The sequence below is a fragment of the Misgurnus anguillicaudatus genome, chromosome 17, assembly GCF_027580225.2.
Source record: "Misgurnus anguillicaudatus chromosome 17, ASM2758022v2, whole genome shotgun sequence".
NCBI lineage: Eukaryota > Metazoa > Chordata > Actinopteri > Cypriniformes > Cobitidae > Misgurnus > Misgurnus anguillicaudatus.
The window spans coordinates 36,811,804-36,836,117 of NC_073353.2; the positions used below are offsets into that span (position 1 = coordinate 36,811,804).

General features: G+C 38.9%; 1 protein-coding gene across 2 annotated transcripts in view; it reads left to right on the top strand.

The window, feature by feature from the left end:
* Nucleotides 1–24,314, top strand: part of slc4a3 (solute carrier family 4 member 3) — a 63,397-nt gene that overhangs the window by 29,325 nt on the left and 9,758 nt on the right. For both annotated transcript variants that reach the window (XM_073854703.1, XM_055214684.2), the window contains 10 exons: nucleotides 7,351–7,453; nucleotides 7,650–7,834; nucleotides 9,891–10,110; nucleotides 10,256–10,474; nucleotides 10,552–10,700; nucleotides 14,072–14,266; nucleotides 14,399–14,614; nucleotides 18,948–19,037; nucleotides 19,214–19,380; nucleotides 19,720–19,973. In XM_073854703.1, coding sequence (XP_073710804.1) covers nucleotides 7,351–7,453; nucleotides 7,650–7,834; nucleotides 9,891–10,110; nucleotides 10,256–10,474; nucleotides 10,552–10,700; nucleotides 14,072–14,266; nucleotides 14,399–14,614; nucleotides 18,948–19,037; nucleotides 19,214–19,380; nucleotides 19,720–19,973 — 1,798 coding nt within the window. The remainder of the gene's footprint in view (nucleotides 1–7,350; nucleotides 7,454–7,649; nucleotides 7,835–9,890; nucleotides 10,111–10,255; nucleotides 10,475–10,551; nucleotides 10,701–14,071; nucleotides 14,267–14,398; nucleotides 14,615–18,947; nucleotides 19,038–19,213; nucleotides 19,381–19,719; nucleotides 19,974–24,314) is intronic.

Here is a 24,314-nt window from a genome sequence, read left to right on the forward strand (position 1 = left end):
GACAAAAATACTAAGAAATTTTTTTCTTGAAAATCATTCTTTGCAGTTAAATCAATGATTTTTATGACATCATTCTGCACTTCAGCTTCTGGTCAGATTCAAGGCTATGAGCAGGGCCGCCTTAACCTAATGTGAGGCCCTGGGGCTGAGAGGTTTTGTAGGCCCCCATACCCTCGATTTATAGTTTTTTTAAGTGCAATATCTAGGTAATCTACATTACAAAATGCATTAGTTTCTTTCGAGACATACAACAGTGAGTTTTCCCTCGTTGACCCAGAAAACACCATAATATCATTATTAACGTATCACTGAGTCCACTTGAGCATTAACACAAGACACTTTATTTAACAACCACACACAGCAACATGTGGTGATAATAAAATCAAAATGTGTGAAAGTATATATGTTTATAAGCTTTATGTTTATATAGTTTTTGGAATATACAAATTTGCAGAAAATTCATTGTCACTCACTAACCAAATGCTCAGCACAGTTTTAAGCATATAATAAGTTAAAGTTAGTTTTAAAGTGAAAATGCATTAATGATAACAAAAGATAAGTCTTTATAGACAAAATCTTATTTTTTAATCAGTTATTTATTTTGTAGGCTATTGAAGATATAGTATGCATTGTATTTAGTATTTATGCATACATAAGCATAACAAGCATGAATATGCACAAAACATACCTGTATAAGATCTTTAGATAAGGAGATTATAAATATGAATGGTGCTATTTGGGGATGATCATTTGAGATGGTCTTGTCGCTCTTTACTTTCTAGACTTGCACCTTTACCGTTGCATCTCTGTCGTTTTTCTAATCTAAACCAACAGATGTGTGTACTGTGAGCTAATGTCGCGTCAAACTGCATCGCTCCAGCTGCGCACACGTCACTGATATAAACGCGAGTAAACTATAACAACTAACAGCATTATGTGCGGGAACTCTTTTCTTTATTTAGCGGCAACGTTTCTTGCGCACGCTTGGAGAGACTTCTGCATGCCAGAGACTTCAGCTGCACGTCACGAGCACAGAGAGAGCGAGCACGCGCGCGAAAGAGAGAGAGAGAGCGAGCACGCGCGCGAAAGAGAGAGAGAGAGCGAGCACGCGCGCGAAAGAGAGAGAGAGCGAGCACGCGCGCGAAAGAGAGAGAGAGCGAGCACGCGCGCGAAAGAGAGAGAGACCTGCACCTCACTGGTGCTTATTATGAAATTTCAGAAATGACTCTTTCATTTGTTGGTGGATTATTTCCCGTTTCTCTGTCACACTCAGTCTAACATGCAGGTAGGTCAAGTTGACAACGCACACTTAATTACATTACGCGGAATAGAAAAATCTGTTACGTCTGATATTTTATTTTACGGTAAGTTACAACGCACCAATCAGCAGCCATGTAACGTGCAATTAGAGTGACTGACAGAAAACCTGACAAGTTACAAAACAAAACGACATTTTCAGCTCATCATGAACGCGAACATGGGAGGCCCTTGAACTTCGGAGGCCCCTGGGCTTCAGCCCAGGTAAGCCCGTGCATTAAGGCGGCCTTGGCTATGAGCTTAACGAAAAACTAAACTGGGGTTGGTTGCATAAACTCCTAAGACTAGTCTTACAAGATAGTCATCTATTTTTTTATATTCAGGACTGTCATAACTGCTTTAAGCAGAAAGTGTAGATTAATCTAATTTGAAAAGTAAAGCCTGATTTATACTTCTGTGTCTGTTGCTAGGGCATAGGCTGTGCAATGCTTGACATCTCTCTAAAAATGTAAACAATGCGTCAGTTCTGAGGGGCAACCTTCCAATCTCTCTGATGAAGCCAACACGAAAACGACTTAAACTGCAATTCATCGATGGCCCAAGGGAGTCAATCCCCATAGACCCCCATGTTAAAATGCCCAACTTTCCAGCAGAAAATAATGTTTACAGCCTGGTACAAAAAGTGATTTTCGTCTACTTTTGCCCTTCATGACAAATGTGAGGGGGGTGAATTTTTTTTGTAACTAATCCGTTTAAATGATATAATTATAATTAGCTTCTTTAACTCTGGTACCCTGTACCGGGTCCAGAATTATTTATTATGACTTAATATAAAATATTCCTTTAACATTTAATGGTCTGTCATGGACCTCAGTACCACATATGAGATACTGTTTGAAAGCTTAGAATCTCTACTTTCTGCAGATATGCATCACTTTGAGATATACTTTACTGGAAGACTTTACACTATCACCCCCCCCCCCCCATATTTTTAAGATATTGCATTTATTCCATTGTATGTGGTTATGGGGACACTTAAAATATTTTTAGGCGGAAATTGAATACAAAAAGGGTATTATTCCTCCCTTAACTTGGAATAACTTTTGCATAGATTATGATTGAGAAAAAAATATTTTTTCCTCTGTAAGCTGAGGAAATTGCTGGAATCAAACTGCAGGTTTTGTTACCACTCAGGGCCAGAGTAATACACTTTTAAATAAAGACTTTAGAAAAAAAAACCACCAAAAAGCGTAGTATTATTAGTATTATTCAGCCTTAAAAGAATACTAAACTTTCATAAAAAATCCAGATAATTTACTCACCCCCCATGTCATCCAAGATGTTTATGTATTTCAGTTGAGAAGAAATTAAGTTTTTTGAAGAAAACTTTAGTGGACCTCAACAGTTTACAGGTTCAGTGCACACTGTAAAAAATAAATGGTTGGCTCAATGAATTATTTTTTTGTAACTAGTTCCACAGAAATTTTACGTTCACTCAATTTCTGTCTTCAAAGTGTTTCCTGGATTGATGTTTTTTAGTTGGCCCAAACTTGACTTTTTTTGCTCAACTAGCTTTATAGTCCATTCTAGGCTTGGGCGGTATCCAAATTTTGATACCATCAAACCGCCTCCCTATTTTACCCCGGTATACGGTATTACCGTGAATAATTATAAAATTATGACGTAATCAGACAGCGTCACTATAATGTTGGCTAAACCCTTCAGAAACTGAATACCAAACACTGATACTGAAATAACAAAATAACATGCACAACAATATTAACAACTTTTATTAGCAACAACTAGCAGTTTATAAAAAAGATAAATACAAAAGGTCAAACAGAATGAACCAGTTGTCGGTTAAAAAAATTCTCTCTAAATTAGGCTATTATAGACAGTGGACTAAACGCGACTACAGTTAGCCATCTGATTTCCAATATTTCGTAACTCGCCTGTTTGTACTTATAAACCAATAAAAAAATTTGGCGCAAGGTCACGGCATTTGGGTTCTGGCGCGAGGTCACGGCGTTTGGTTTTGTGCACTCAAATTGCATTAAGCTAAAATTTAATCAAAGCAACAGTCTCAGACTTGAAGAAAATTGCTGAACATTTAAACCTATTTTCTGCACATTCCGCCATATTTTAATGAAATACAGAAAGTCCTCCTTCTGTTAACTTATATTTCTGCATATTCCAGCATATAAAATAAAAATATTTTTTGTAAAATCCAGCAATTAAATAATTAAAACGAAAGTCTTTCCTGGTTGTATTCCAAATTATTAACATTCATGTCTTTTAACAGTAAAGTGCAGATTAAGTTTTGTTTTTGTAAATCATTAGACATTTTTACCACTTAATTAGGTTTTGCTTTGTAGAAAGCCTTTCTTTAAAGTGAATTTCGTTTTGTATAAATTGTGTCTTAATTTTAATAAATGTTTTATCAACCAATTGCATGTATTTAATAAATTAAAAGCAAATATAGACAATATAATAACCGTGACATGGAGGCGCCGACACGGCGCGTTCGCTTGCATTGCATTGTTAACTAGAACGCACGGACCTCTTCATAAATGAATGAAACTCATACATTAGCATTAAATATCTTTGCTGCATTCTTTCTAAAACAGACAAGGGCTTTCTCGCGGCTCGCATCAGCAAAGCATTGCATCGTCCATGTTGCACTTAACAGAAGTTGACACTTGTCTTTTTGAAAAATGAAAAAGTAATAATAATTATACAAAAGAGTTGTTCTAGTCGTTACTAGAAGGCACAGAGTGAGTTAGACCTGCCTTGGCGGTGCGTCTTTTACGCATTCTGAAGGTGCCTGTTTTATCGTGTTGCAGTCTATTAGGCAACATTCCGCACAAGTTGGGTTTAGATTTGGAAATACATTACATCTACATTTCAGTGCTAACTGATAAGGTGATGATGATCATCAACTTTCTTTATTATTTTTAGCACTACCTCAAACTTACGTCTGTCATTTTCTTAAATAAGCCGCGGCGATGTTTCAAATTAGCTTCTAATAAGACAAACGCCTTTATTTTCCACGCGATCACCTTACCAAAACCATTTTGAAACTAAGGAGTCATTTGTCCTCCGATTACATACAAGCAGCATACAAGCTCCGCGGCGACGCGTTTGCGGGAATGATGTTTCGGATGAGCCGGAGGCAGAGCAGCAGAGAGATGCGACAGAGATGCGAAATTGCAGGCGCATCTCGAAATGGCTGTTATTTCAAACAGCGTAACTTGTTTTAAACTAATCAGTTAATGGCTCGGTGGTCGGTGAAGAAAATTTTTAGTTTTCGCCATCCCTAATTTAATATTTAATCCTTGTCTGCTATATAAGTTAATTGTTTTTTTTTTAATGCCGGTATGGCGGTATAGAAACTGATACCTTTGCTATTTTTAGATCCCGCGGTATACCATATTACCGTATTACCGCCCAAGCCTAGTTCATTCAACTAAAATTTTTTAATCTTAAAAAACTTACAGCAAAGACTCTGTCAATTAAAATGTAAGAATTCACTCAATGTTTTATATGTTATTTCAATTAATATTTATTATTTGGGATTTTTTAATAACATTTTAAAATTATTTATCAAATAATTTATGCTGGTGTTGTTAACAAAATAATTAACTTCAGTCACATAAAAACAAAAGCTTTTAATTCACTTATTCACTTATCATACAGACTGAATATACAGAAATAAGTCTTCTTTAAATATAGGGCATTAAACAGTCCAAAAAGCACTCCAAAGTCAGTCAGAACATCTGCAGGGCCATTTGGAGAACTTCAGCCTGTACAAGAGGAGACAGTCTCCCATGTATCCCATGGTCTGCCTCTCACATCATCTCCGCTCTGGTTTAATAAACAGAGAAATATAAATACACAAACACACATACATAAACATGTTTAATATAATAAAGCTTGAAGGTGAAAGACTTTATTCCCTAAAATAACGTTAGGCCAAATTTCCCTCAGAAATCACACGTAATTAAACACTATTGGGCAGTTTTCTCGGACAGAGCTTATCACTGACTAAAATACTGACATCTCTTAACATATGAGTGCTGTTGTTTTGTCTCAAAATGCACGCCAGTATTGTATTTTATAAGGTTTGTTTGTAAAAATGTCACAATTATAATTAAGACCGAGTCCTAAAACCCTGTCCGGTAAACCAACCCTATTATCTTAACTAAAATAGCTCCACTTTACTTCGGACACATAACATAACACACCTTTATATATATCTTTACAAAAATACCATTACAAAAACGTCGAGTATTTGCATCTTTGCCGATTAATATATTCTAAAATTAACATTTAATTACAACCACTTACCTGACGTGAACTTGAGGAAACGGCTGATGACTTGTCAACACGTGTCGTGTGAATCAGTAAGTGATTCCGGCTGTTATACGTGCGGATTGATCTCAGATGAAATGACCTGTGATCCAGATCCTTCCGAGTTAAGACATTTTAAATTCAAAACACACACGCGCACGCACATACATAGATACATGCACACACGCGAACGCGCGATGGGCGCGCACACGCACGCATGCACACGGGTATATTTAGAAGTTTTATTTAAGGTTGTTATGATATTGGGACTATTTCTCCACCCGCTCCTTCAACTCTGAAGTTCAAATTCGCAGGCAGGACGCAGTCCGGTTATAACAAATGTAAAAGATATGAAAGATCATTCAAAAGGGATATCAATTAAGTGCAATCCTAAAATATGATTTAAAACATACCGGTATACCTTTTAATCTTCTCAACTAAGCCCAAACAAGAAAATTGGTTTAACTTATATATTTTTGCCGTCCAACATTTCATTGATTGGATTTTTTACAGTGCAGCTTCAACTATTGCTGCAGTGTTCACAAGTGTGGAGACAGAGGACGTTCCAACGTTGTTGTATAAAAAATGATACTAATTAATGTCTTTGTGTCAGTTTATTGTTTAAAATGGTCCGCAAGTGTGCGTTTCACATATGTAACCTGAAACCTTTTGGCGTGATTACTTAATATGTAAGGTCGCTCTGTCATGTCACAAGGCTAGTGCAAGATGAGAAGTTGTGGTTTAAAAGTAATTTTTTGGGGGGAAATGATGATCATTTTGCTAGATAAGACCCTTATGCTTTGGGATCGTTTAGAGCCGTTTGAAGCTGTATTGAAACTGCAAACTGAGGTCCACTATATGAAGAAAAATCCTGGAATGTTTTTCTCAAAAACTTGATTTCTTCTTGCCTGAACAAAGAAAGAGAAAAACATATTGGATGACATGGGGGTGAGTAAATTATTAAACCATTTTGTGAAGGTGGAGTATTCCTTTGAGACTGAATAGCTGTAACTAATTGCTAGTTGGTCAGATTAGTTCTTAACTCAGCTTTTATGTTTATGCAGCCAGCCCCTGGTCAGCTTGGGAGACTACCTAGTTAAACCAGTCTAATGTACCTTGAGTACCCACATTGAATCTGGAAGCTCCACACTGAAACACATCTGCATATGTTTGTTTATTAAATATTTCAGCTAATTTGATTATACTTTTTTATATCAATTAGAGCAGCATTTACCACAATTTTTCCATGTTTAAATTCTATGTTTATTCCCCATAAAATCTGCATGGTAAGTGCATTTGCAGATTGCGTCTGTGTCTGGTTAGATGCTTGGATCACATACGCCGTTCCGACACATGTGCAGGATTAAGCTTCATAATGACTTTACAGGTGCTTCTAGTTAAACTCTTGATGCATTAGCTGTGAAGTTCCCAATGGCTTAAAATGTTGGCAAATCTGAAACAGCCCATGTAAGAAGTATAGAGTTATTGTGTTCAAGTAATGTAAAGTGATTTACCGTTTGGTTTTGACTTTGTCACCTGGATCAGTAGATTTAGATCGGTGCTCTGTGATGCGAAACAGGCACAATGGGTCATTAAAATTCAGGAAACTTACAATCCCAAACACTGACACAGCCACGGGGTGCACCGAGCTGTGCATGTGCTGCCTGCCAAAGCTTTTCTGTCACAGCTTGAGGCTGATGTGACGTTAAAATGGCACTAACCACTTTCTCCTGTCGACTGAAGAAAACCCTCCACCCAGTTCCAGCTGAGTCTCACGCTGCATCCAGATCTATGAAACTCCTGGCAAAGATTCCCAAAGATGCCGAGGCCACTGTGGTCTTAGTGGGTAAGAAAAGAACCACTTTGTTCCAACATTTGTTGTTTCCATTTCCAGAGATGATGTTGAGTCATCGTTCCAAATTTTCTAATGATTTGAGAGAAAGTCGGCATAGCTAGATGCTTTCTGTTGTGTTTGATTTGTGATGTATTTTCTCCTGCTCCCCCACGGTTCGTGGTTTTTACCGCAATCAAATGTGTTTTAGGTTGTGTGGAGTTTCTAGAAAAGCCCGCTATGGCTTTTGTCCGGCTGAATGAGGCCGTCATGCTGGAGTCTGTTCTGGAAGTCCCCGTCCCAGTTCGATTCATCTTTGTGCTGCTGGGTCCCACCCAAATCAACGTGGACTACCACGAGATCGGACGCTCCTTCTCAACCCTCATGTCTGATAAGGTTCATCTTCAGATACATTTATGATATCAATTGCATGAGTTGGTGATTATTGGGAGAGAAGCAAAGCCTGGGAAGTACACTCTAAAAAATGTTTAATTTAAACCCATCGTTGGGTCAAAAAGGGACGAGCCCAGCCGTTCGGTTAAATTAACCCAGAAAATGTTTATATTTGACCCAACGCTGGGTTGAAAATAACCCAGCATTTTTTAGAGTGTATGACTTTAACTTGGTAATGAAATGAACTTTGTATGTGACATTGACCACCTACTGATGAAAAGTTACAACAATGTTGAACAACATGATCTCACAAATTTCTGTATTTATAGTCACAAACTTTTTTGCTAATTTGTCACGGATCTCCGCATTTTTCCGTGTCCGTACCACACACTTTATTTTCCGTGTCAGTTTCACGTATTGGTTACTCAATTGTTTTCTTATTTTTAAACTATTGTTGCTTGGGTTTGGGGTTAGATTTGGGGTCTGGGTTAGGATGTCACTTTAACTATTGGTTTATACAATTTTTTCTGGATTTTTAAACAATTGTCGCCTGATGTTAGGGTTAGAGTTGTGTTTGGATGTCATTTTATGTAACAGAAAGTCGTTCTAACCCCAAACCCACGTGAAAATAGGAAAACCACACTGCAAAAAATGATTTTCAAGAAAAAAAATTCTGTTTGTTAGTAAAAATATCTAAAAATTCTTAAATTAAGATGCTTTTTCTTAATGAGCAAAACGACCCAAGAATATAAGTCTAGTTTGTAGACCAAAAATATCAAATTGAAGTGATTTTGTGCATAAAATCAGCAAAAAAAAATCTGCTAATGGGGTAAGCAAAAAAATCTTGAACATTATTCTGAAACACTAAATTCAAGAAAAATTCAAGAAGAATTTTCTTACCACACTGGCAGGTTTTTTTTGAATTTTCTTAACAAAATCCCTTAAATTTGATATTTTTGGTCTAAAAACTAGACTTATTTTCTTGGGTCGTTTTGCTTATCAAGAAAAAGCATCTTAATTTAAGAATTTTTAGATATTTTTACTGAACTACTAAGAATTTTTTTCTTAAAAATAATTTTCTGAAGTGCAATACGTGAAACTGACACGGAAAAGAAAGTCTGTGGTACGGACACGGAAAAATGCGGAGATGCGTGACAATGACACTGAAATTCGTGAGATCAGGTTGATGTTGAATCTGCTCAAAATATTTGATTACTATTATGGTACCTGACCCAGTAACTTCTGCATTTGGCTGTTTTTAACACTTAAGAGTGCTTTCACATATACACTGTTTAGGTCGGCCCAACTGACGTGTCGCCCCGAGTACGGTTCGTTTGGGTCAGTGTGAACACAACAGCCGCACTCGGGTGCGCACTAAACGGCCGCTCCGAGACCGTTCTAAACAGGTGGTCTCGGAGCGGCTGTCGCCGAACTCTGGGGCGACCCACCTGTGGTGTAAACACTGCTGGACCTCGGGCCGAACCAAATACAGGAATTTCTCCACATTTTTGAGCAACTGGGCTTCTGTTGTGACGTGAGCCGAGTGTTATATTGTGGGTTAACAACAAACAAGCCAATCCTGGTCCGTTGCAGATATTCGCTGTCTCCTTTACGTTTGAGCTGATGATTTTATAAATGCATAGCTGTCCTCCACACACAAATAGTGACATTACGGGCTTTTTAGCAAACGGCTCCGTGAGAAAGGCTTTAATAGAACAGCTACCCAATTTCGCGTTAAAGTAAAGAAACTTCGCAAAGACATGCATCGTTTATCTCCACATCTTGATAGCTACGCTCTCTCTGTCAGGCTGGTGGTCGTGGAAACGTGGGGGTGGTCATGAGACGGTAAGAGCTGTCAGAGACCAATGACAGCGCTGACCGTTGTCACGTGGTGTACGGTGCGGCATTTCGAGTACAGTAAAAAAAAATATGTGAACATGGACCGCACTAACTGAAAAATGATATAATGTATTTTGGTGAACTCCGAGGCCGCACCACGGGGCGCACCAACATATGTGAAAACACCCTTAGATTCAGTATAATTGTCTTTCTTCTGCAGAACTTCCATGAAGTGGCCTACTTTGCTGATGACCGGCAGGATCTGCTCAACGGCATCAATGAATTCTTAGACTGCAGCATTGTGATTCCACCTTCAGACGTCGAGGGAAAAGATCTGCTGAAAACCGTGGCTTCCTTCCAGAAAATGATGCTACGAAAACGCAAAGAAAGGGAAAATAAAAAATGTGGCAGTACGGTGACGACTGAGCAGGAGACAAAAGGTTCACATCTGTCATAATGCCCCATTTCATATTCATTTGCATACTTTGTGCATACATATATTTCCTTATCTTATTGGGTTTGAAATTATGATTCCGTTCATTTCGATGTTGACGTGTTTCCATATCTTCCATGATTTTGCTTCAGATGTGATGATAGAGGAACAGGAGGAGGAGGATCAGTTTGACATTGACCCTCTTAAGCGCTCCGGAATTCCGTTTGGAGGTCTGATCCACGATATTCGGCGGCGTTATCCGCGCTACATCAGCGACCTGAAGGACGGCGTGGACACACAATGCATCGCTGCTGTAATATTTATTTATTTTGCTGCTCTTTCGCCCACTATCACCTTTGGAGGTTTATTAGGCAAGTTACCCTCGCTTAATCCTAAGAAATGTCATAATCTCAATAGTTTGTGTAACTACATGCTGTGTGTACTGTAGGTGAGAAGACGCAAGGCATGATGGGAGTCTCTGAGCTCATTATCTCCACGGCAACAGTGGGAATCCTGTTCTCCCTGCTAGCAGGGCAGCCCTTGCTTATTATCGGTTTCTCTGGACCGCTCCTGGTCTTTGAGGAAGCTTTTTATAAGGTGATTTTACTTTTAATGGTCAACTACTGTAGATGAAAACAAAAATTATTCCATTCCACAGCCTTATGTTACAAATATACCAGTTGGTCTACACATAAAGACGGACATCTTTAGCTGCAGTGTCATATTTGTGGTCTTGGTTTTTCCAGCATCGTGTTCCAGAAGTGTTTTAGTATTTTAAGGGCACCTATTATCCAAAATTCACTTTTACAAGGTGTTTGGACATAAATGTGTGTTGGCGGTTTGTAAACACACAATTACCCTACAATGAAAAAAATCATCTACTCTTTCAGTTTTTAATCCCCATTAAACCAAAGCAGTCTTGTTAGACATGATGTTTTAATTCTCTTGTTAATGTGATGTCATACTGATAAAGCCCCACCCATGGCACTTACTGACAGGATTGTTCTGCCCTCCCCTTGTTATCTGCTGTATCTCAATAGTAAGATAGTATTGTCTCAGACTAGGGGTGGGTGATAAACCCCTAGACATGATTAATCAGTAAAGAATTTGTCAACCTGTAGAGAACTTGGACTATCGTCTGTATTGACATTGCCCGCCCACATCACGTTGCTGTGCAAGTGGTCATGAAAATGTAACATTTGCACACGTATTTAAGCACCCTGAAACACATTGCTATATGGTAGCCCTATCTCTGTGTGAGAGGAGCACGCAAGCTATGCATCCGCTGCTCATTGAGCTCGTAAGCATTTTAGAGACTTTTTTGGCCTTAAATACACATATGCGTCAAAATGCCTGCCCTTATAAACACAGTCATTTAGGTCTCTTTTGGTAAGGGAGTGAGGAGCTGTAGCTCATTTGTATTTAACAATACAGACACAAAAACAGTGCTTTTCTGCTCCCACCCAAATAAGGGCATTTTGGACATGCTATAATAAATTATCTGTAGGGTATTTTAAAGGATTACACCACTTTCATAAAAAAAATCCAGAACTTTTGCTCACCCCCATGTCATCCGAGTTGTTGTCTTTCTTTGTTCAGTCAAGGAAAAAATAAGTTTTTTGAGGAAAACGTTCCAGGATTTTTCTCAATTTAATAGACTTTATTGGACCCCAACAGTTTTCGGTTTAAATGCAGTTTAAAATTACAGTTTCAACGCAGCTTCAACGGGCTCTACACTGCAAAAAAAAGATTTTCTAGAAAACAATTTCTTGGTATTTTTGTCTTTTTTAAATTAAAAATATCTAAAAATTCTTGAATTAGGATGTTTTTTCTTGATGAGCGGGGCGACCCAAGAGAGTGAGTCTAGTTTTTAGACCAAAGATGTCTAAATATTTAAGTGATTTTGTGCATAAAACTAGCAAACAAATCTGCCAATGGGGTAAGCAAATGTTTCTTGAATTTTTCTTGAATTAAGTGTTTTAAGAAAAATGTTCAAGATTTTTTGCTTACCCCATTAGCAGATTTTTTTATGCACAAAATCACTTAATGTTTTCTTGAAAATAATTTTTTGAAGTGTAAACAACCCCAAATGTGGCATAAGGGTTTTATCTAGCAAAACCATTATCATTTTCGGCAATAAAAATAAAAGTTTTGCATTTTTACACCACAACTTCTCGTCTTGCACTAGCCGTGTGACGTGCCAGTGCGACCTTGCGTGTATTGCGCAATCACGTCAAAAGGTCACCCATTATATATGTGAAACGCACACTTGCGGACCAATTTAACCAACAAACGGGATGGGCGTAGATTTAGGGTGGGACGCTAGGGACATGTCTCTAGCAATATTCAGGGAAGACTGAATTGTCCCTAGCAATAATTTCGACCAAACAATTAATCTGTATTTATATATAACCACTAATGTCCATCTTATTCTTGTGTTTTCTATTTTCTCCTTTTTTTTCAGGAATCATTTAAATGAGATTAGAAATCTTTTGCAATCCCGTTCTGTAAAAATGACGCTCTATGTGGTACACAAACGGTTAACAGCTTTCGTTCTCTGCAATGCCCGCCTCCGTAACTCACATCGCTAATATGATTGGCTTGGCATTTCTTTAGTCCCGCCTCTCCACTCACATTGCTAATATGATTGGATTAGCATTTCTTGAGTCCCGCCACTCTAAATCACATCACTTTATGGGCTTGTCTTTACTCGCTACGTGTGATAGGATGGTTTCACTTTGTACAACGCGCCAAAGTTCACTCAACAAGACGCGCGTGATTATTCGGGCTACAGGTAAGTGAGGAAGAAAGTATTATTATACCCACTGTAACTGTTTCATGCAAAAACGGAACGGAACAAGTTGTGTCACATAATGAAAGGACAGTGTTTTCACCAATACACGACAATCCCATGTTAACCTGAGGAGTTGCAAACTTTTGTCAACCTTTTATAAATGGGGTAGCAAGGTTATCTAGGGGGTCCCTAATCCATGAAAGAAAATAACCCCAACATGGTAAAAACATGAATTCATGTCATGATTGCTGAATACTTTACATTACTGCACTGTGGTCATTACTTGCACAGATGTAGACATAATGTAAGGTTGCATTTTAAACTTAAACTATTTTTTTCACACTGATTAACTGTCTGTTAATAAGAAGATTTAATGTGAACTACAGAAACGTTAATAAACGTTGTTCAGGAAACAGCATGATATACATACCTACTTCAACACTGGGATTTTTTTTGGCAAAATTAAATTAAGATTTAAATATTAATTGCATATTCTTCAATGTTATAAATTAAATAGGGATTAATATATGTTACAGTGTGATTTTCTTTTTTTGACAAAGACTTAAACAGTTACTGTTTATTAGGCTCTAGGACATAACGAATTGTTTATTATAGTACATTAAATTTGTGATGGCATCAGGGGTGGCGAGTCAGATGTCACTGAGTAAAGTGCATACTGAGTTGTCTGTTGTTTATGTCAAGTAAACGGTGATAAACAGTTTTTGCAATGCAACCATTTTATTTATGTCCCCACCAATGCCAGAATCAAATCTACGCCCTTGACAAACGGACACAAAGAATTTAATTTGTATCATTCCACATACAACGTTGAAACTCTTTCGCCACACTTGTAAACACTGCATTAAACCTGCATAAACTGCATTAAACCTCTGAACTGTTGAGGTCCAATAAAGTCTATTAAATTGAGAAATATCCTGTAATGTTTTCTTCAAAAAACGTAATGTCTTCTAGACTGAACAAAAAAAGACATAAACATCTTGGATTGCATGGGTATTTTTTTATGAAAGTGAAGAAATCCTGAAGCTGAAACTTCAAAGATACATTTTGGGCACACCTCAGACTCAAATGGGCATAATAGGTGCCTTTTAAAATAATCTGTCAAATAATTTCTTAGAGCAGCTTTCTGATCTTTTTTCTTCTGTCTTGTTTTCAGTTCTGCCAGGCGCAGGGCTTTGAGTATCTCACTGGCCGAGTGTGGATTGGGTTCTGGCTCATCTTCATAGTTCTGGTGATAGTGGCAGCTGAAGGGAGTTTCCTGGTTCGCTACATCTCTCCTTTCACACAGGAGATTTTTGCATTTCTCATCTCCCTCATTTTCATCTATGAAACCTTCTCCAAGCTAATTAAGGTACATCTTCACTGTACATTTACATTTGTGCAGTTATCCAAAGCGACTTATAGTGCATTATGTTGTGTATGTTACTTTCTCAAAACTTCAGGAAAACTACTGTAACTGTTAAGTTATATATATTTTTCTCAGGTATTTCAGGAACACCCTCTGCTGAAAAGCTACCCCACGACTCCTGCACTGCAAGCCTTCACACCCAGACTTTTTTCTCCACTGGATGGCGTGATTGAAGAGCCCATTCTCAACCAGCCCAACACGGCCCTGCTGTCATTAGTGCTCATGATAGGAACTTTCTTTGTGGCCTTTTTTCTTAGAAAGTTCAGGAACAGCAGGTTCCTCGGTGGAAAGGTAAATGCAGTTTTAGTCCAAAAAAATGCTCAAAACCTTAATCAGATACGTGACCCTGTTTTTGAAATTCAAACAATATTCAATATTAAATGAATAGTCAATATTAAAGTTATATCACAGATGATTCTTTACATTATGTAGGATGATTTTATGTATACACATGCCACTTTAACTAATAAATGAAAAATGTACTAAAAGGTACTAAAAGCTGTCGGTGGGGTGCTATCCTTTTAAAAAGTACACCATTGTACATAAAGAGTGCATATTAGTACATCAAAGATGCATATTATTACCAAATGCATGTCCATACCTAATACCTACCTTTTTAAAGGGTACTGTACCACCCTAAGGATATAAAAGGGTAAAAATACTCACATACATGGTCACATTTTGGTCTTTTATTCAATGATCCTTTAACCAAGATAAATTCACTTGGAAAGCAAAATTGGTAACACTTAACATTAAGGTTAGATTTGTTAACATTAGTTGATGCATTAGCTAACATTAAACATTAATCATTAATCAACAATGAACAATACTACAGCATTTATTAATTACTTCATGTTAATTTTAGCTTTTACTAATACATTATTGAAAATCAAAAGTTGTAAAATGCAAAAAATGACTTTCTTACTTAGTATTTTAGTCTTGTTTTTAGTACAAATATCTAAAAAAATTATTATATCAAGATGCATTTTCTAGTTTTGATACAAAAAAAATTAAGTGAATTTGTGCATAAAACAAGCAAAAAAATCTGCCAATAGGTTAAGCAAATTTTTCTTGAATTAAGTGTTTAAGAAAAAGTTCAAGATTTTTTGCTACACTGCAAAAAATGATTTTCAAACATTTTCTTAGTATTTTGTCTTGTTTTCAGTAAAAATATGTACAAGTTCTTGAAGTGAGATGCTATTTCTTGATGAGCAAAACGGCCCAAGAAAAAAGTCTATTTTTAGACCAAAAATATTAAATTTAAGTGATTTTGTGCATAAAACAAGCAAAAAATCTGCCAATGGGGTAAGCAAAAAAATCTTGAAAATGTTTCTTAAACACTAAATTCAAGAAAAATTTGCTTACCCCATTGGCAGAATTTTTTTTTTTTTGCTTCTTTTATGCACAAAATCACTTAAATTTGATATTTTTGGTGTAAAAACTAGACTTATTTTCTTGGGTCGTTTTGCTCATCAAGAAAAAGCATCTTAATTTAAGATTTTTTAGATATTTTTACTGAAAACAAGACAAAAATAGTAAGAATTTTTTCTTAAATAATTTTTTGTACCACATTGGCAGATTGTTTTGCTTGTTTTATGCACTTAAATTTGATATTTTTTGTCTAAAAACCAGTGGCGGAACTAGAATTTTTTTAATGGGGTGGCCAGGGGGTGGCCATAGCTACTTTAGGGGGTCCATAGTCCATTAAAGAAAATGACATGTAACCATGTATCAAGAAAGCATAAATGAATCTTTTGATCACATTAGATGTAAATATAATAAGGGTGAATTTTAAATCGTTCTACTGTATTTCTTACATCTGATTTACTGTCTGTTAAAGGGATTCACCCAAAAATGAAAATTCTGTCATCATTTACTTACCCTTATGTTGTTCTAAACCTGTATTTTATTTTAATAAACACAAAAGAAGATATTTTGATAAATGATGGTAAGCACACAATTAATGGTATATCCATTAAATTCCATCATGTTGTTTTATTCCTACTATGGAAGTCAATGGTTAACAGCTGTGTGCAAACCATCATTTATCAAAATATCTTCTTTTGTGTTCATAAGAAAAAAAAAATTCGTACAGGTTTAGAACAACATAAGGATGTAAAAATGAATTGAATTTTGTGAACTATCCCTTTAATGAAGCAAAAGATCAGGAAATCTAAACTCCATGATAAACCTTAAACTTACTTCAAATAGCAGAGCTCAACACAAAGGATGTTTCGATTAATTTTTATTTACGAAGATACAGAAGATGCAAAAGTTTTCTTTTTTCTTTTGATATTAAATAACTTTAATGACAGAGAGACTTTAACAGGTTAGGCTAAGACCGAATGTAATAAAATGTTTATTCGTTTAAGACGTACAGTAACCAAATGTTTAGTATGAAAATCACCAAGACAGCTATTTTGACATTATGAGCATTTGTCCGTTTAAGCCAAAAAGACGCGAATATGAAGTCGTTTAAGCTCTGGCTGTGCACGCGCACAATCGGAAATGCGCGTCGCGCTTTCAAGTTAGATGTTGCAATCCAGTCGAATTAACAATCATACAGTAGCCTATAAAGATCACGTCAAGAATGAAAACATGGTGCTGGGTTTTGTTGTAAAAATAATTGGCAATCTTAGATTCAGTCCACAAGACAATTACCACACTTCCAGCATATACGGTGAAAATAAATCATGTAGTATTAGCAAAATGTACGACTTCACTTACATCATTTTAAAGATTCCAAGCATTATGTAGACATGACATTTATCTTCTGATGGTAGGAAAAGTATTCGTTAAGTAACAGTAATTTTTCTGACGCGTTTTTGAAAAGACGTCACTGATGGAGAGATAACAGAACGCGCATTATGTATATTTTCTTAATTTTGTGAAAAGCACAACATTCAGTTTTATAGACACACAAAAAATGACACTTGAACGTTTTAAATGATGTATAAATCATATCTGTATATCCAAAATCAGCAGAGTAATCCAAAGCTGTGTCTGAAACCGCTCCCTATCCACTATATAGTGCACTATATCGGGTGTCGGCCATTTTGTAGTGGTGTCCGAAACCTGAGTGAACAACTTCATTCCCTACATTCATTCACTACTTTTTACCCACAATCCACTCTGATTTTGAGGGTACATTCGATGTACACTCGTTCACTCATATTTCCCATGATGCAACGGAAGACGAACGCGTAACTTGAATCAGCTGAAGGATACTGACAGTAAACACCAAACATTTTCTTGTTGTCAGTTATTTTCTACTTTTTGAAAATAAACAAATGAAAAATAATTGCGTTATCTTTTATTTAAAATCTAATACACATTTTTATTAAACAATAAAATCAACTAATACAATAACTTTATTATCAACTAATACAATAAACATGACAAATGTGAAAAACAGTAAGAAAGTAAACTTTACCATTTCACAGCACAATCAATAAAGCCACACAGGTGTTTATGATGAATCTCTGCGACAGCTCTCTGACGCATGATATTTGCGTCAGTGTCCGAAATCGCTCACTCATTTTCATTTGCTTCTTCCCCATATAATGGACTCAACTGTCATTCCCCATATAGGGAATAGTAAATGAGTGAACGAGGGAACGGTTTCAGACACAGCTCAAGTCTCTCTGCGCAGTGATTGAAAAATAAAGAGTTTGCGCCGCGACCGCAGGGAGGGTTAATATTCATAATGTTTGTTTTTAACAATGTGCTGCGCTGCCGCACGTCGAAAATAAACATAGCGATTAAGTGAAAGTAGCACATTAAATTTGGGGTGGCACACGGGGTGGCCAGTGACATGTCAAGGGTGTCCAGTGCCACCCTGGACACCCCTCTGGCTCCGCCACTGCTAAAAACTAGACTTATTTTATTTATTATTTAAATTATTATTTAAAATCCATCTTGATTTAAGAATTTTCAGATATTTGTACTACAAACTAAAATTCTAAGTAAGAAAGTCATTTTTTGCAGTGTAACTGTTAACATGAGTTAATAATCATTAACTACTGTAACTGTATTGGCATTAAAGGCGGAGTCCACGATGTTTGAAAGCCAATGTTGATATTTGAAATCACCCAAACAAACACGCCCCTACCCCAATAGAATCTGGACCTTCTGTTGATAGACTCGCCCCACACATACGCAACCCGGCATTTGATTTGATTTGATTGGCTATAAGTGTGTTTTGGTAGTCGGCCCGTCTCCTTTTCCAACGCGTTTTTCAAACATCGTGGACTCCGCCTTTAACTAACATTAACAAAGATTAAGTGTTGAAAAACTTGATCATTGTTAGTTCATGTTAGCTAATGCATTTATTAATGTAATAAAATACAACCTCATTGTAAAGTGTTACCACAAACTTATTTAAACGTGCACTTTTTTTCTTTCTCTATTTGCAAACATTTTTCTCGTTTCAAGCATAAACCTTACTAAATAAACTTGGGTCGAGATGTATTCTCTAAAAACAATATTTAATATCTTTTTATTTCCAATATTTTGCAAGAAAATTTGTTCTTGTTTTAAAACGTCAAAGTATTTTTATTGGAAAGCAGATTTTCGACAAAACAAGCTTCGAGCTAACAAAATAACATTTACTTTCTGTCTTCAGGCCAGAAGAATCATTGGAGATTTCGGGATCCCAATCTCTATCCTTATCTCTGTGTTAGTGGACATCTCCATCCCTGATACATACACGCAGGTAACCATACTGTATATCTCTCATGTGCAGTATATAAGCACAAAGGAACTTCTCTTCCAACTTAAGTACTCGACTGTAATTGAAGGCAGAGACTGCATTAAAGTGTGGTTGACTTGGCAGAGTGCCGGAAGCAATGAATCCTGGGATGTAGGCGCTTGTGTTTCTTGTGGTTGCAGAAGCTGAACGTCCCCTCTGGATTCTCGGTCACATCTCCGGACAAGCGAGGCTGGTTTATTAGCCCGTTCGGAGATAAACAGCCTTTCCCCATCTGGATGATGGCCGCTTCGGTGATCCCGGCCCTGCTGGTTTTTATTCTTATTTTTATGGAGACTCAGATCACCTCGTAAGTATAGCGTGTGTAAACTAATGTTACATGAATGGTACTTTCCAACAGAACCGACTTGATATAATAAATGCATGCGGGCAGTGACACGCAGTCCTCAAAGCAGAAGTTTTTTTTTTTTGTGGTAATGTTTTGAGAATTGCATTTTTTCACAATGTGTCTGTGAAAATCCAACTAAAATCTTTTTTCATGCTTTACTGTTTTCTACATAAACTAATCCTACATAATGTAATGAACATGTATATCTTTAATATAGACTGAATAAGGTCAACTTTGATGCTACAAATCTTACTTGCAGTATACAGCATGTGACTCGTCTACATCTCTCGTCCTCAACAGCTTAATAGTGAGCAAAAAGGAGAGACGTTTGGTGAAGGGTTCAGGTTTTCACCTGGATCTCCTCCTGATAGTGATTTTAGGAGCTATCTGCCCGCTCTTTGGTCTGCCCTGGCTTACTGCAGCTACAGTACGCTCGGTAACACACGTAAACGCTCTGACGGTCATGAGCAAGGCTACGGCCCCTGGAGAAAAGCCAATGATCCAAGAGGTCAAAGAGCAAAGGGTGACAGGAATGTGTGTGGCTGTCCTAGTGGGTAAGAAGCCTGATCTAGATGAAAAAACTGTGATTGTGATGAGTTAGGATTGAAGTCATTGTAAAATATAATTTTATGTGATTGTAAAATGTTTTTATGGGTTTTAAGGGTTTCGAAACATGTATTTACGTGTAAAAAGGGATTTTTCACCCAAAAATCACTCACATCATGTTTTAACCCATTATGTGGCGCTGTCCCGTGAGCGGAACACCTATGTTTACTTCAATATTTTGCATGTAAATTTTTATCTATCATGACAAACTATGTATCATTGGAAAGGTCTAAGCTCTAGAATACAACATATTTTAACAGTGTTTTATAAAATAAATAATGTAGGGAGAGTAAATTCATTTATGAAGAACATTTATATCCTGCTAAATGTCACTGTCCCGCCAGCGGGACACCTACGTTTATTTCAGTGTTTTCCATGTGAATTCTTATCCAATCATGACAAACTATACATAATTTAAAAGCTCTAATGCAGGGTAGGGATGGGCAATATAAACGATATGCAATATAAACGATAGAAAATTGGCATACGATAGAGATTTTAAATCTATTGCACTATCGCGATAATGTGTGTTGATGACACAATCTACTTTAGAGCCACGAGCTGCAGCCGAATAAACATGGATGAAAGCGTCAGCGAAAAAAAGGAACTCGTGAAAAAGACTGATGCAACATCTATTTTTTTGGATTTAAGCCATAAGTTACATAAGTTACCTGCTGCTCCACGCGCGAAATTGGCATTATGGTCTAGTAATTGTGAAACATGCAGTATATATATGCTGTATAGTCCCCACAAGCATTTAAAGTGTTTAGTGTTATAAAAATAATTAACTGTGTTTTTTAAGCAGATAGATCTTGTCGGCTTTATCATCTTAAAAGTAGATCACCACACAAAAAAGTCTGGACACCCCTGCTGTAGAGTGTGTCAGGCAAAAGTTCCAGCTAAGAGAGGTAACAAGACTAATCTGGCCATAACGGTTTACTTTTACTTACTTTTTTAGCAGTTTGACTTTTGTAAGGGTCTATATAACCTGTTCTGAAACGAGTCTACTGATATTATTATATCGCAATACATATCGCTATCGCAAGAGGCTGCAATGTATAACGCAATATGGATTTTAGGCCATATCGCCCATCCCTAATGCAGGGTTCACACCAGACACGGTAGAGGCGGCAAGCGTGAGTGATTTACACGGTAAGGCAATGCAAAGACACGATAAGGCATCCTGTGGCACGGTACGCGCGGTAGGCACGGCGCAAATGACGCGGAACGCTGCTGCGAAAAACGTGTAAGTTTAAAAATCTGAACTTAACCAATCAGAACCTTGCTGTAGTAGTGACGTGATTACAGGAAGTGAGCTGAGTCTCAATGGAGTCGCAGAAGCCCCTCCCATGATGCGAATTTCTGCGTGAATGTCTCAAATGACTAGAATTTCACGTGCAGCTTTCAGGCATGAATGAAGCGAGTAAATGTTCAAGCATCCAACTACACTTGAATAGCGCGTTTTTACCGCCTCAACCGCGGCTGGTGTAAATGCACCATAAGAGTATAGATTTTATTTATCATCACCATTTTGGTAAAGGAATGACATAGTGAGAGCCATTTTCTAAAATGCCACGGGTCCACAGGTGGGCCCACTTTGTTATTATATGTAACACTAATACTCTATCCTAAACCTAAACAGTCTTATAATTGTAAAGCTCTAAGATTGTAGTTTTCATATTGCATCACCATTTTGGGATAATTATGACGTAGTGAGAGTCAGTTTCTAAAATGTCACATTTCCACAGGTGGACCCAATTTGTTTTTAAAAGATTATAGCTATAATACTATGTTCTAAACCTTAACTTTATATTGTTGGAAAGCTCAAAGAGTAAAGTTCATATTTCATCACCATTTGGAAAAAATTATGACATAGTGAGAGTCAGTTGCTAAAAGGTCATTGGCCCACGTGCAGGCCCAATTTGTTTTTACATTATAACACTAAAACCCTACTCGAAACCTTAAAAATCATGACAAACTATATATCAGCCGAAAGCTCTCAGAAAGTAGTTTTCATATTTCAAGGTCATCCTATGATAGAAATAATGTAGTGACATTTTTTTGTTACATGACCTCCCCCCATAGGAATGCATATTAATTATTATTTATTCATAACAATCCTATTATACATTTTCAACAATTTTGAGAAACTATGTATCTTTGGAAAGCTCTAGGAATGTAGTTCCCTTTCAGTCGGTCACTACGACGTCACGTCGTGACCGACGAATTGGGAACTCGCTTAGAGAGACCAATCTGCTTCGAATACTACAAAAAACGCCAATGAACTTGGCATTGAGATATTTGCATAATGCTGGCGCCGCCCCGCCAGGTGCGTATATAAGGCGCACGTGCAAATGAGGAAATCAGCTTTTTATCGCTTCGAAAGCCGGCAGTATCTGCTACTGAGAAGCTACTTTACTCTGTTGGGATCGATTGCGGAAGTTGGTTGGACTGGCAGTACCACAGCGGACGCTTCGCAGCATTCCACAGGCTCTGCATCTTTTTGTTTTGAGTTTAGTGTGTGCGTTGCCTTTCCCTGTGCGCATCATCAACTGAGCATCTGAGTGAATTTCCCTAAAAGAGTGATACGAGAGAGCTTTGTGCCTTGTTAAAGGCAGCCACTCTCTCGTATATCCGGCGATTAGCGTCCTTTTCAGGATGGCTTTTCGTCCGTGTGATCTTGGATGCGGGAAGTATATGGGTCCTAAGGACGGACACGAGCGTTGTCTTTCTTGTTTGGGCATCGAGAACGCAGAGGCAGCGATCGCTGGGGGTAAGTGTTCTCACTGCGAGAACATGTCCCTTGTGGATTTGCGGAGACGGTTGTCTTTCCTCCGGGAAAAACGCAACCCACGTCCAGCGAGTTCCGAACGCCGCCACGGAGCGGCCGTGAGGCTCTCAAAGGATGATCTCCGCATCACTGTGCTGAGCCGGTCGGGGGATTCGTCCTCCGGCTCTCAGCCTCCTCATCCACAGCCGGTTGATGTGCCGATGGAGACTGCAGAGTCGTGTTCTGCGATGTCTGCAGGATCTGTCGTGCCTCCCTCCGGGTCCACGGAGACCGCAGCATCCGAGGGTGGGCCCTCTCCCTCTGAGGATCCGGATGTCCTCCCCCCTTCCGGACGGGTCGTGACGCCGGATTTCGATCCAGAGATGGTGGCCGTGCTCTCTCGAGCGGCGGAGACCGTAGGGTTGGAGTGGGTTCACCCCCCACAGCCCGAACCGTCCCGCCTGGATGATTGGTTCTTTGGAGCTGCCCGGGTTTCACAACCCTCTCCGCCGGTACCATTCTTCCCCGAGGTGCACGAGGAGCTGACTAGGACCTGGAAGTCACCGTTTTCTACCAGATTACGGTCTTTTCAGCCCTCCCCCCTCACCTCCCTCACCGATGGAGCTGCTAAGGGTTATACGGGGATCCCCCCCGTAGAGCGTGCGGTCGCGATGCAACTGTGTCCGGCCACCGCTCCCTCCTGGAAGGACCGCCCAACCCAACCCTCCCGTGCTTGCAGACAGTCTTCCGGTTTAACGGGGGCTGCCCACCAGGCATGCGGAGAGGCGGCTTCAGCCCTGCACGCTATGGCATTGCTGCAGGTACATCAGGCGAAAGCTTTGAGAGATCTGCATGAGGGAGGACACGACTCGCCTGTGCTTTCGGAGCTCCGGGCCGCGACGGATCTGGCCCTTCGTGCTACGAAAGTCACAGCGCAGGCGATCGGTCGTGCGATGTCCACGATGGTGGTCCAAGAACGCCATCTATGGCTCTGTCTGGCGGACATGTCTGAGGCGGAGAAGAACAAGTTCTTGGATGCCCCCGTGTCCCAGGCGGGTCTTTTCGGCGAGTCGGTGGAGTCTTTCGCCCAGCAGTTCTCCGCCGCCCAGAAGCAGACGGAGGCGATCGCTCAGATCATGCCCCGGCGCAAGCGACCTGCATCTCGCCCTCCAGCGCCGGCGGCCCCGTCTGCTCCTCGCCGAGGGCGCCCTCCGGCGGCTGCCTCCGCCCCCCCCGCTAGAACATCTTCCAGGCCACGGAGGGGGACCAGCCGTCGGCAGCCCGCCCCGCCCGCCCCACCCGCTTCCCGTGGTAAACGGAGGTCGAAGCGGCCCTGAGACGGGCGACCTGGATTTGGATGGGATCACTCTACGGGAGACGGTGATGACACCACTCCTTCCACCGGTAGAGGGCCGGGTGGAGAATCTTTGGTTTCGTTTTGTTTCTGTTCCGCCGGCTTCTCAGCCGGCACCCACAAAACCACAAAAAGAGTGCATTCCTATTCCTTCTCCAGGTCTCC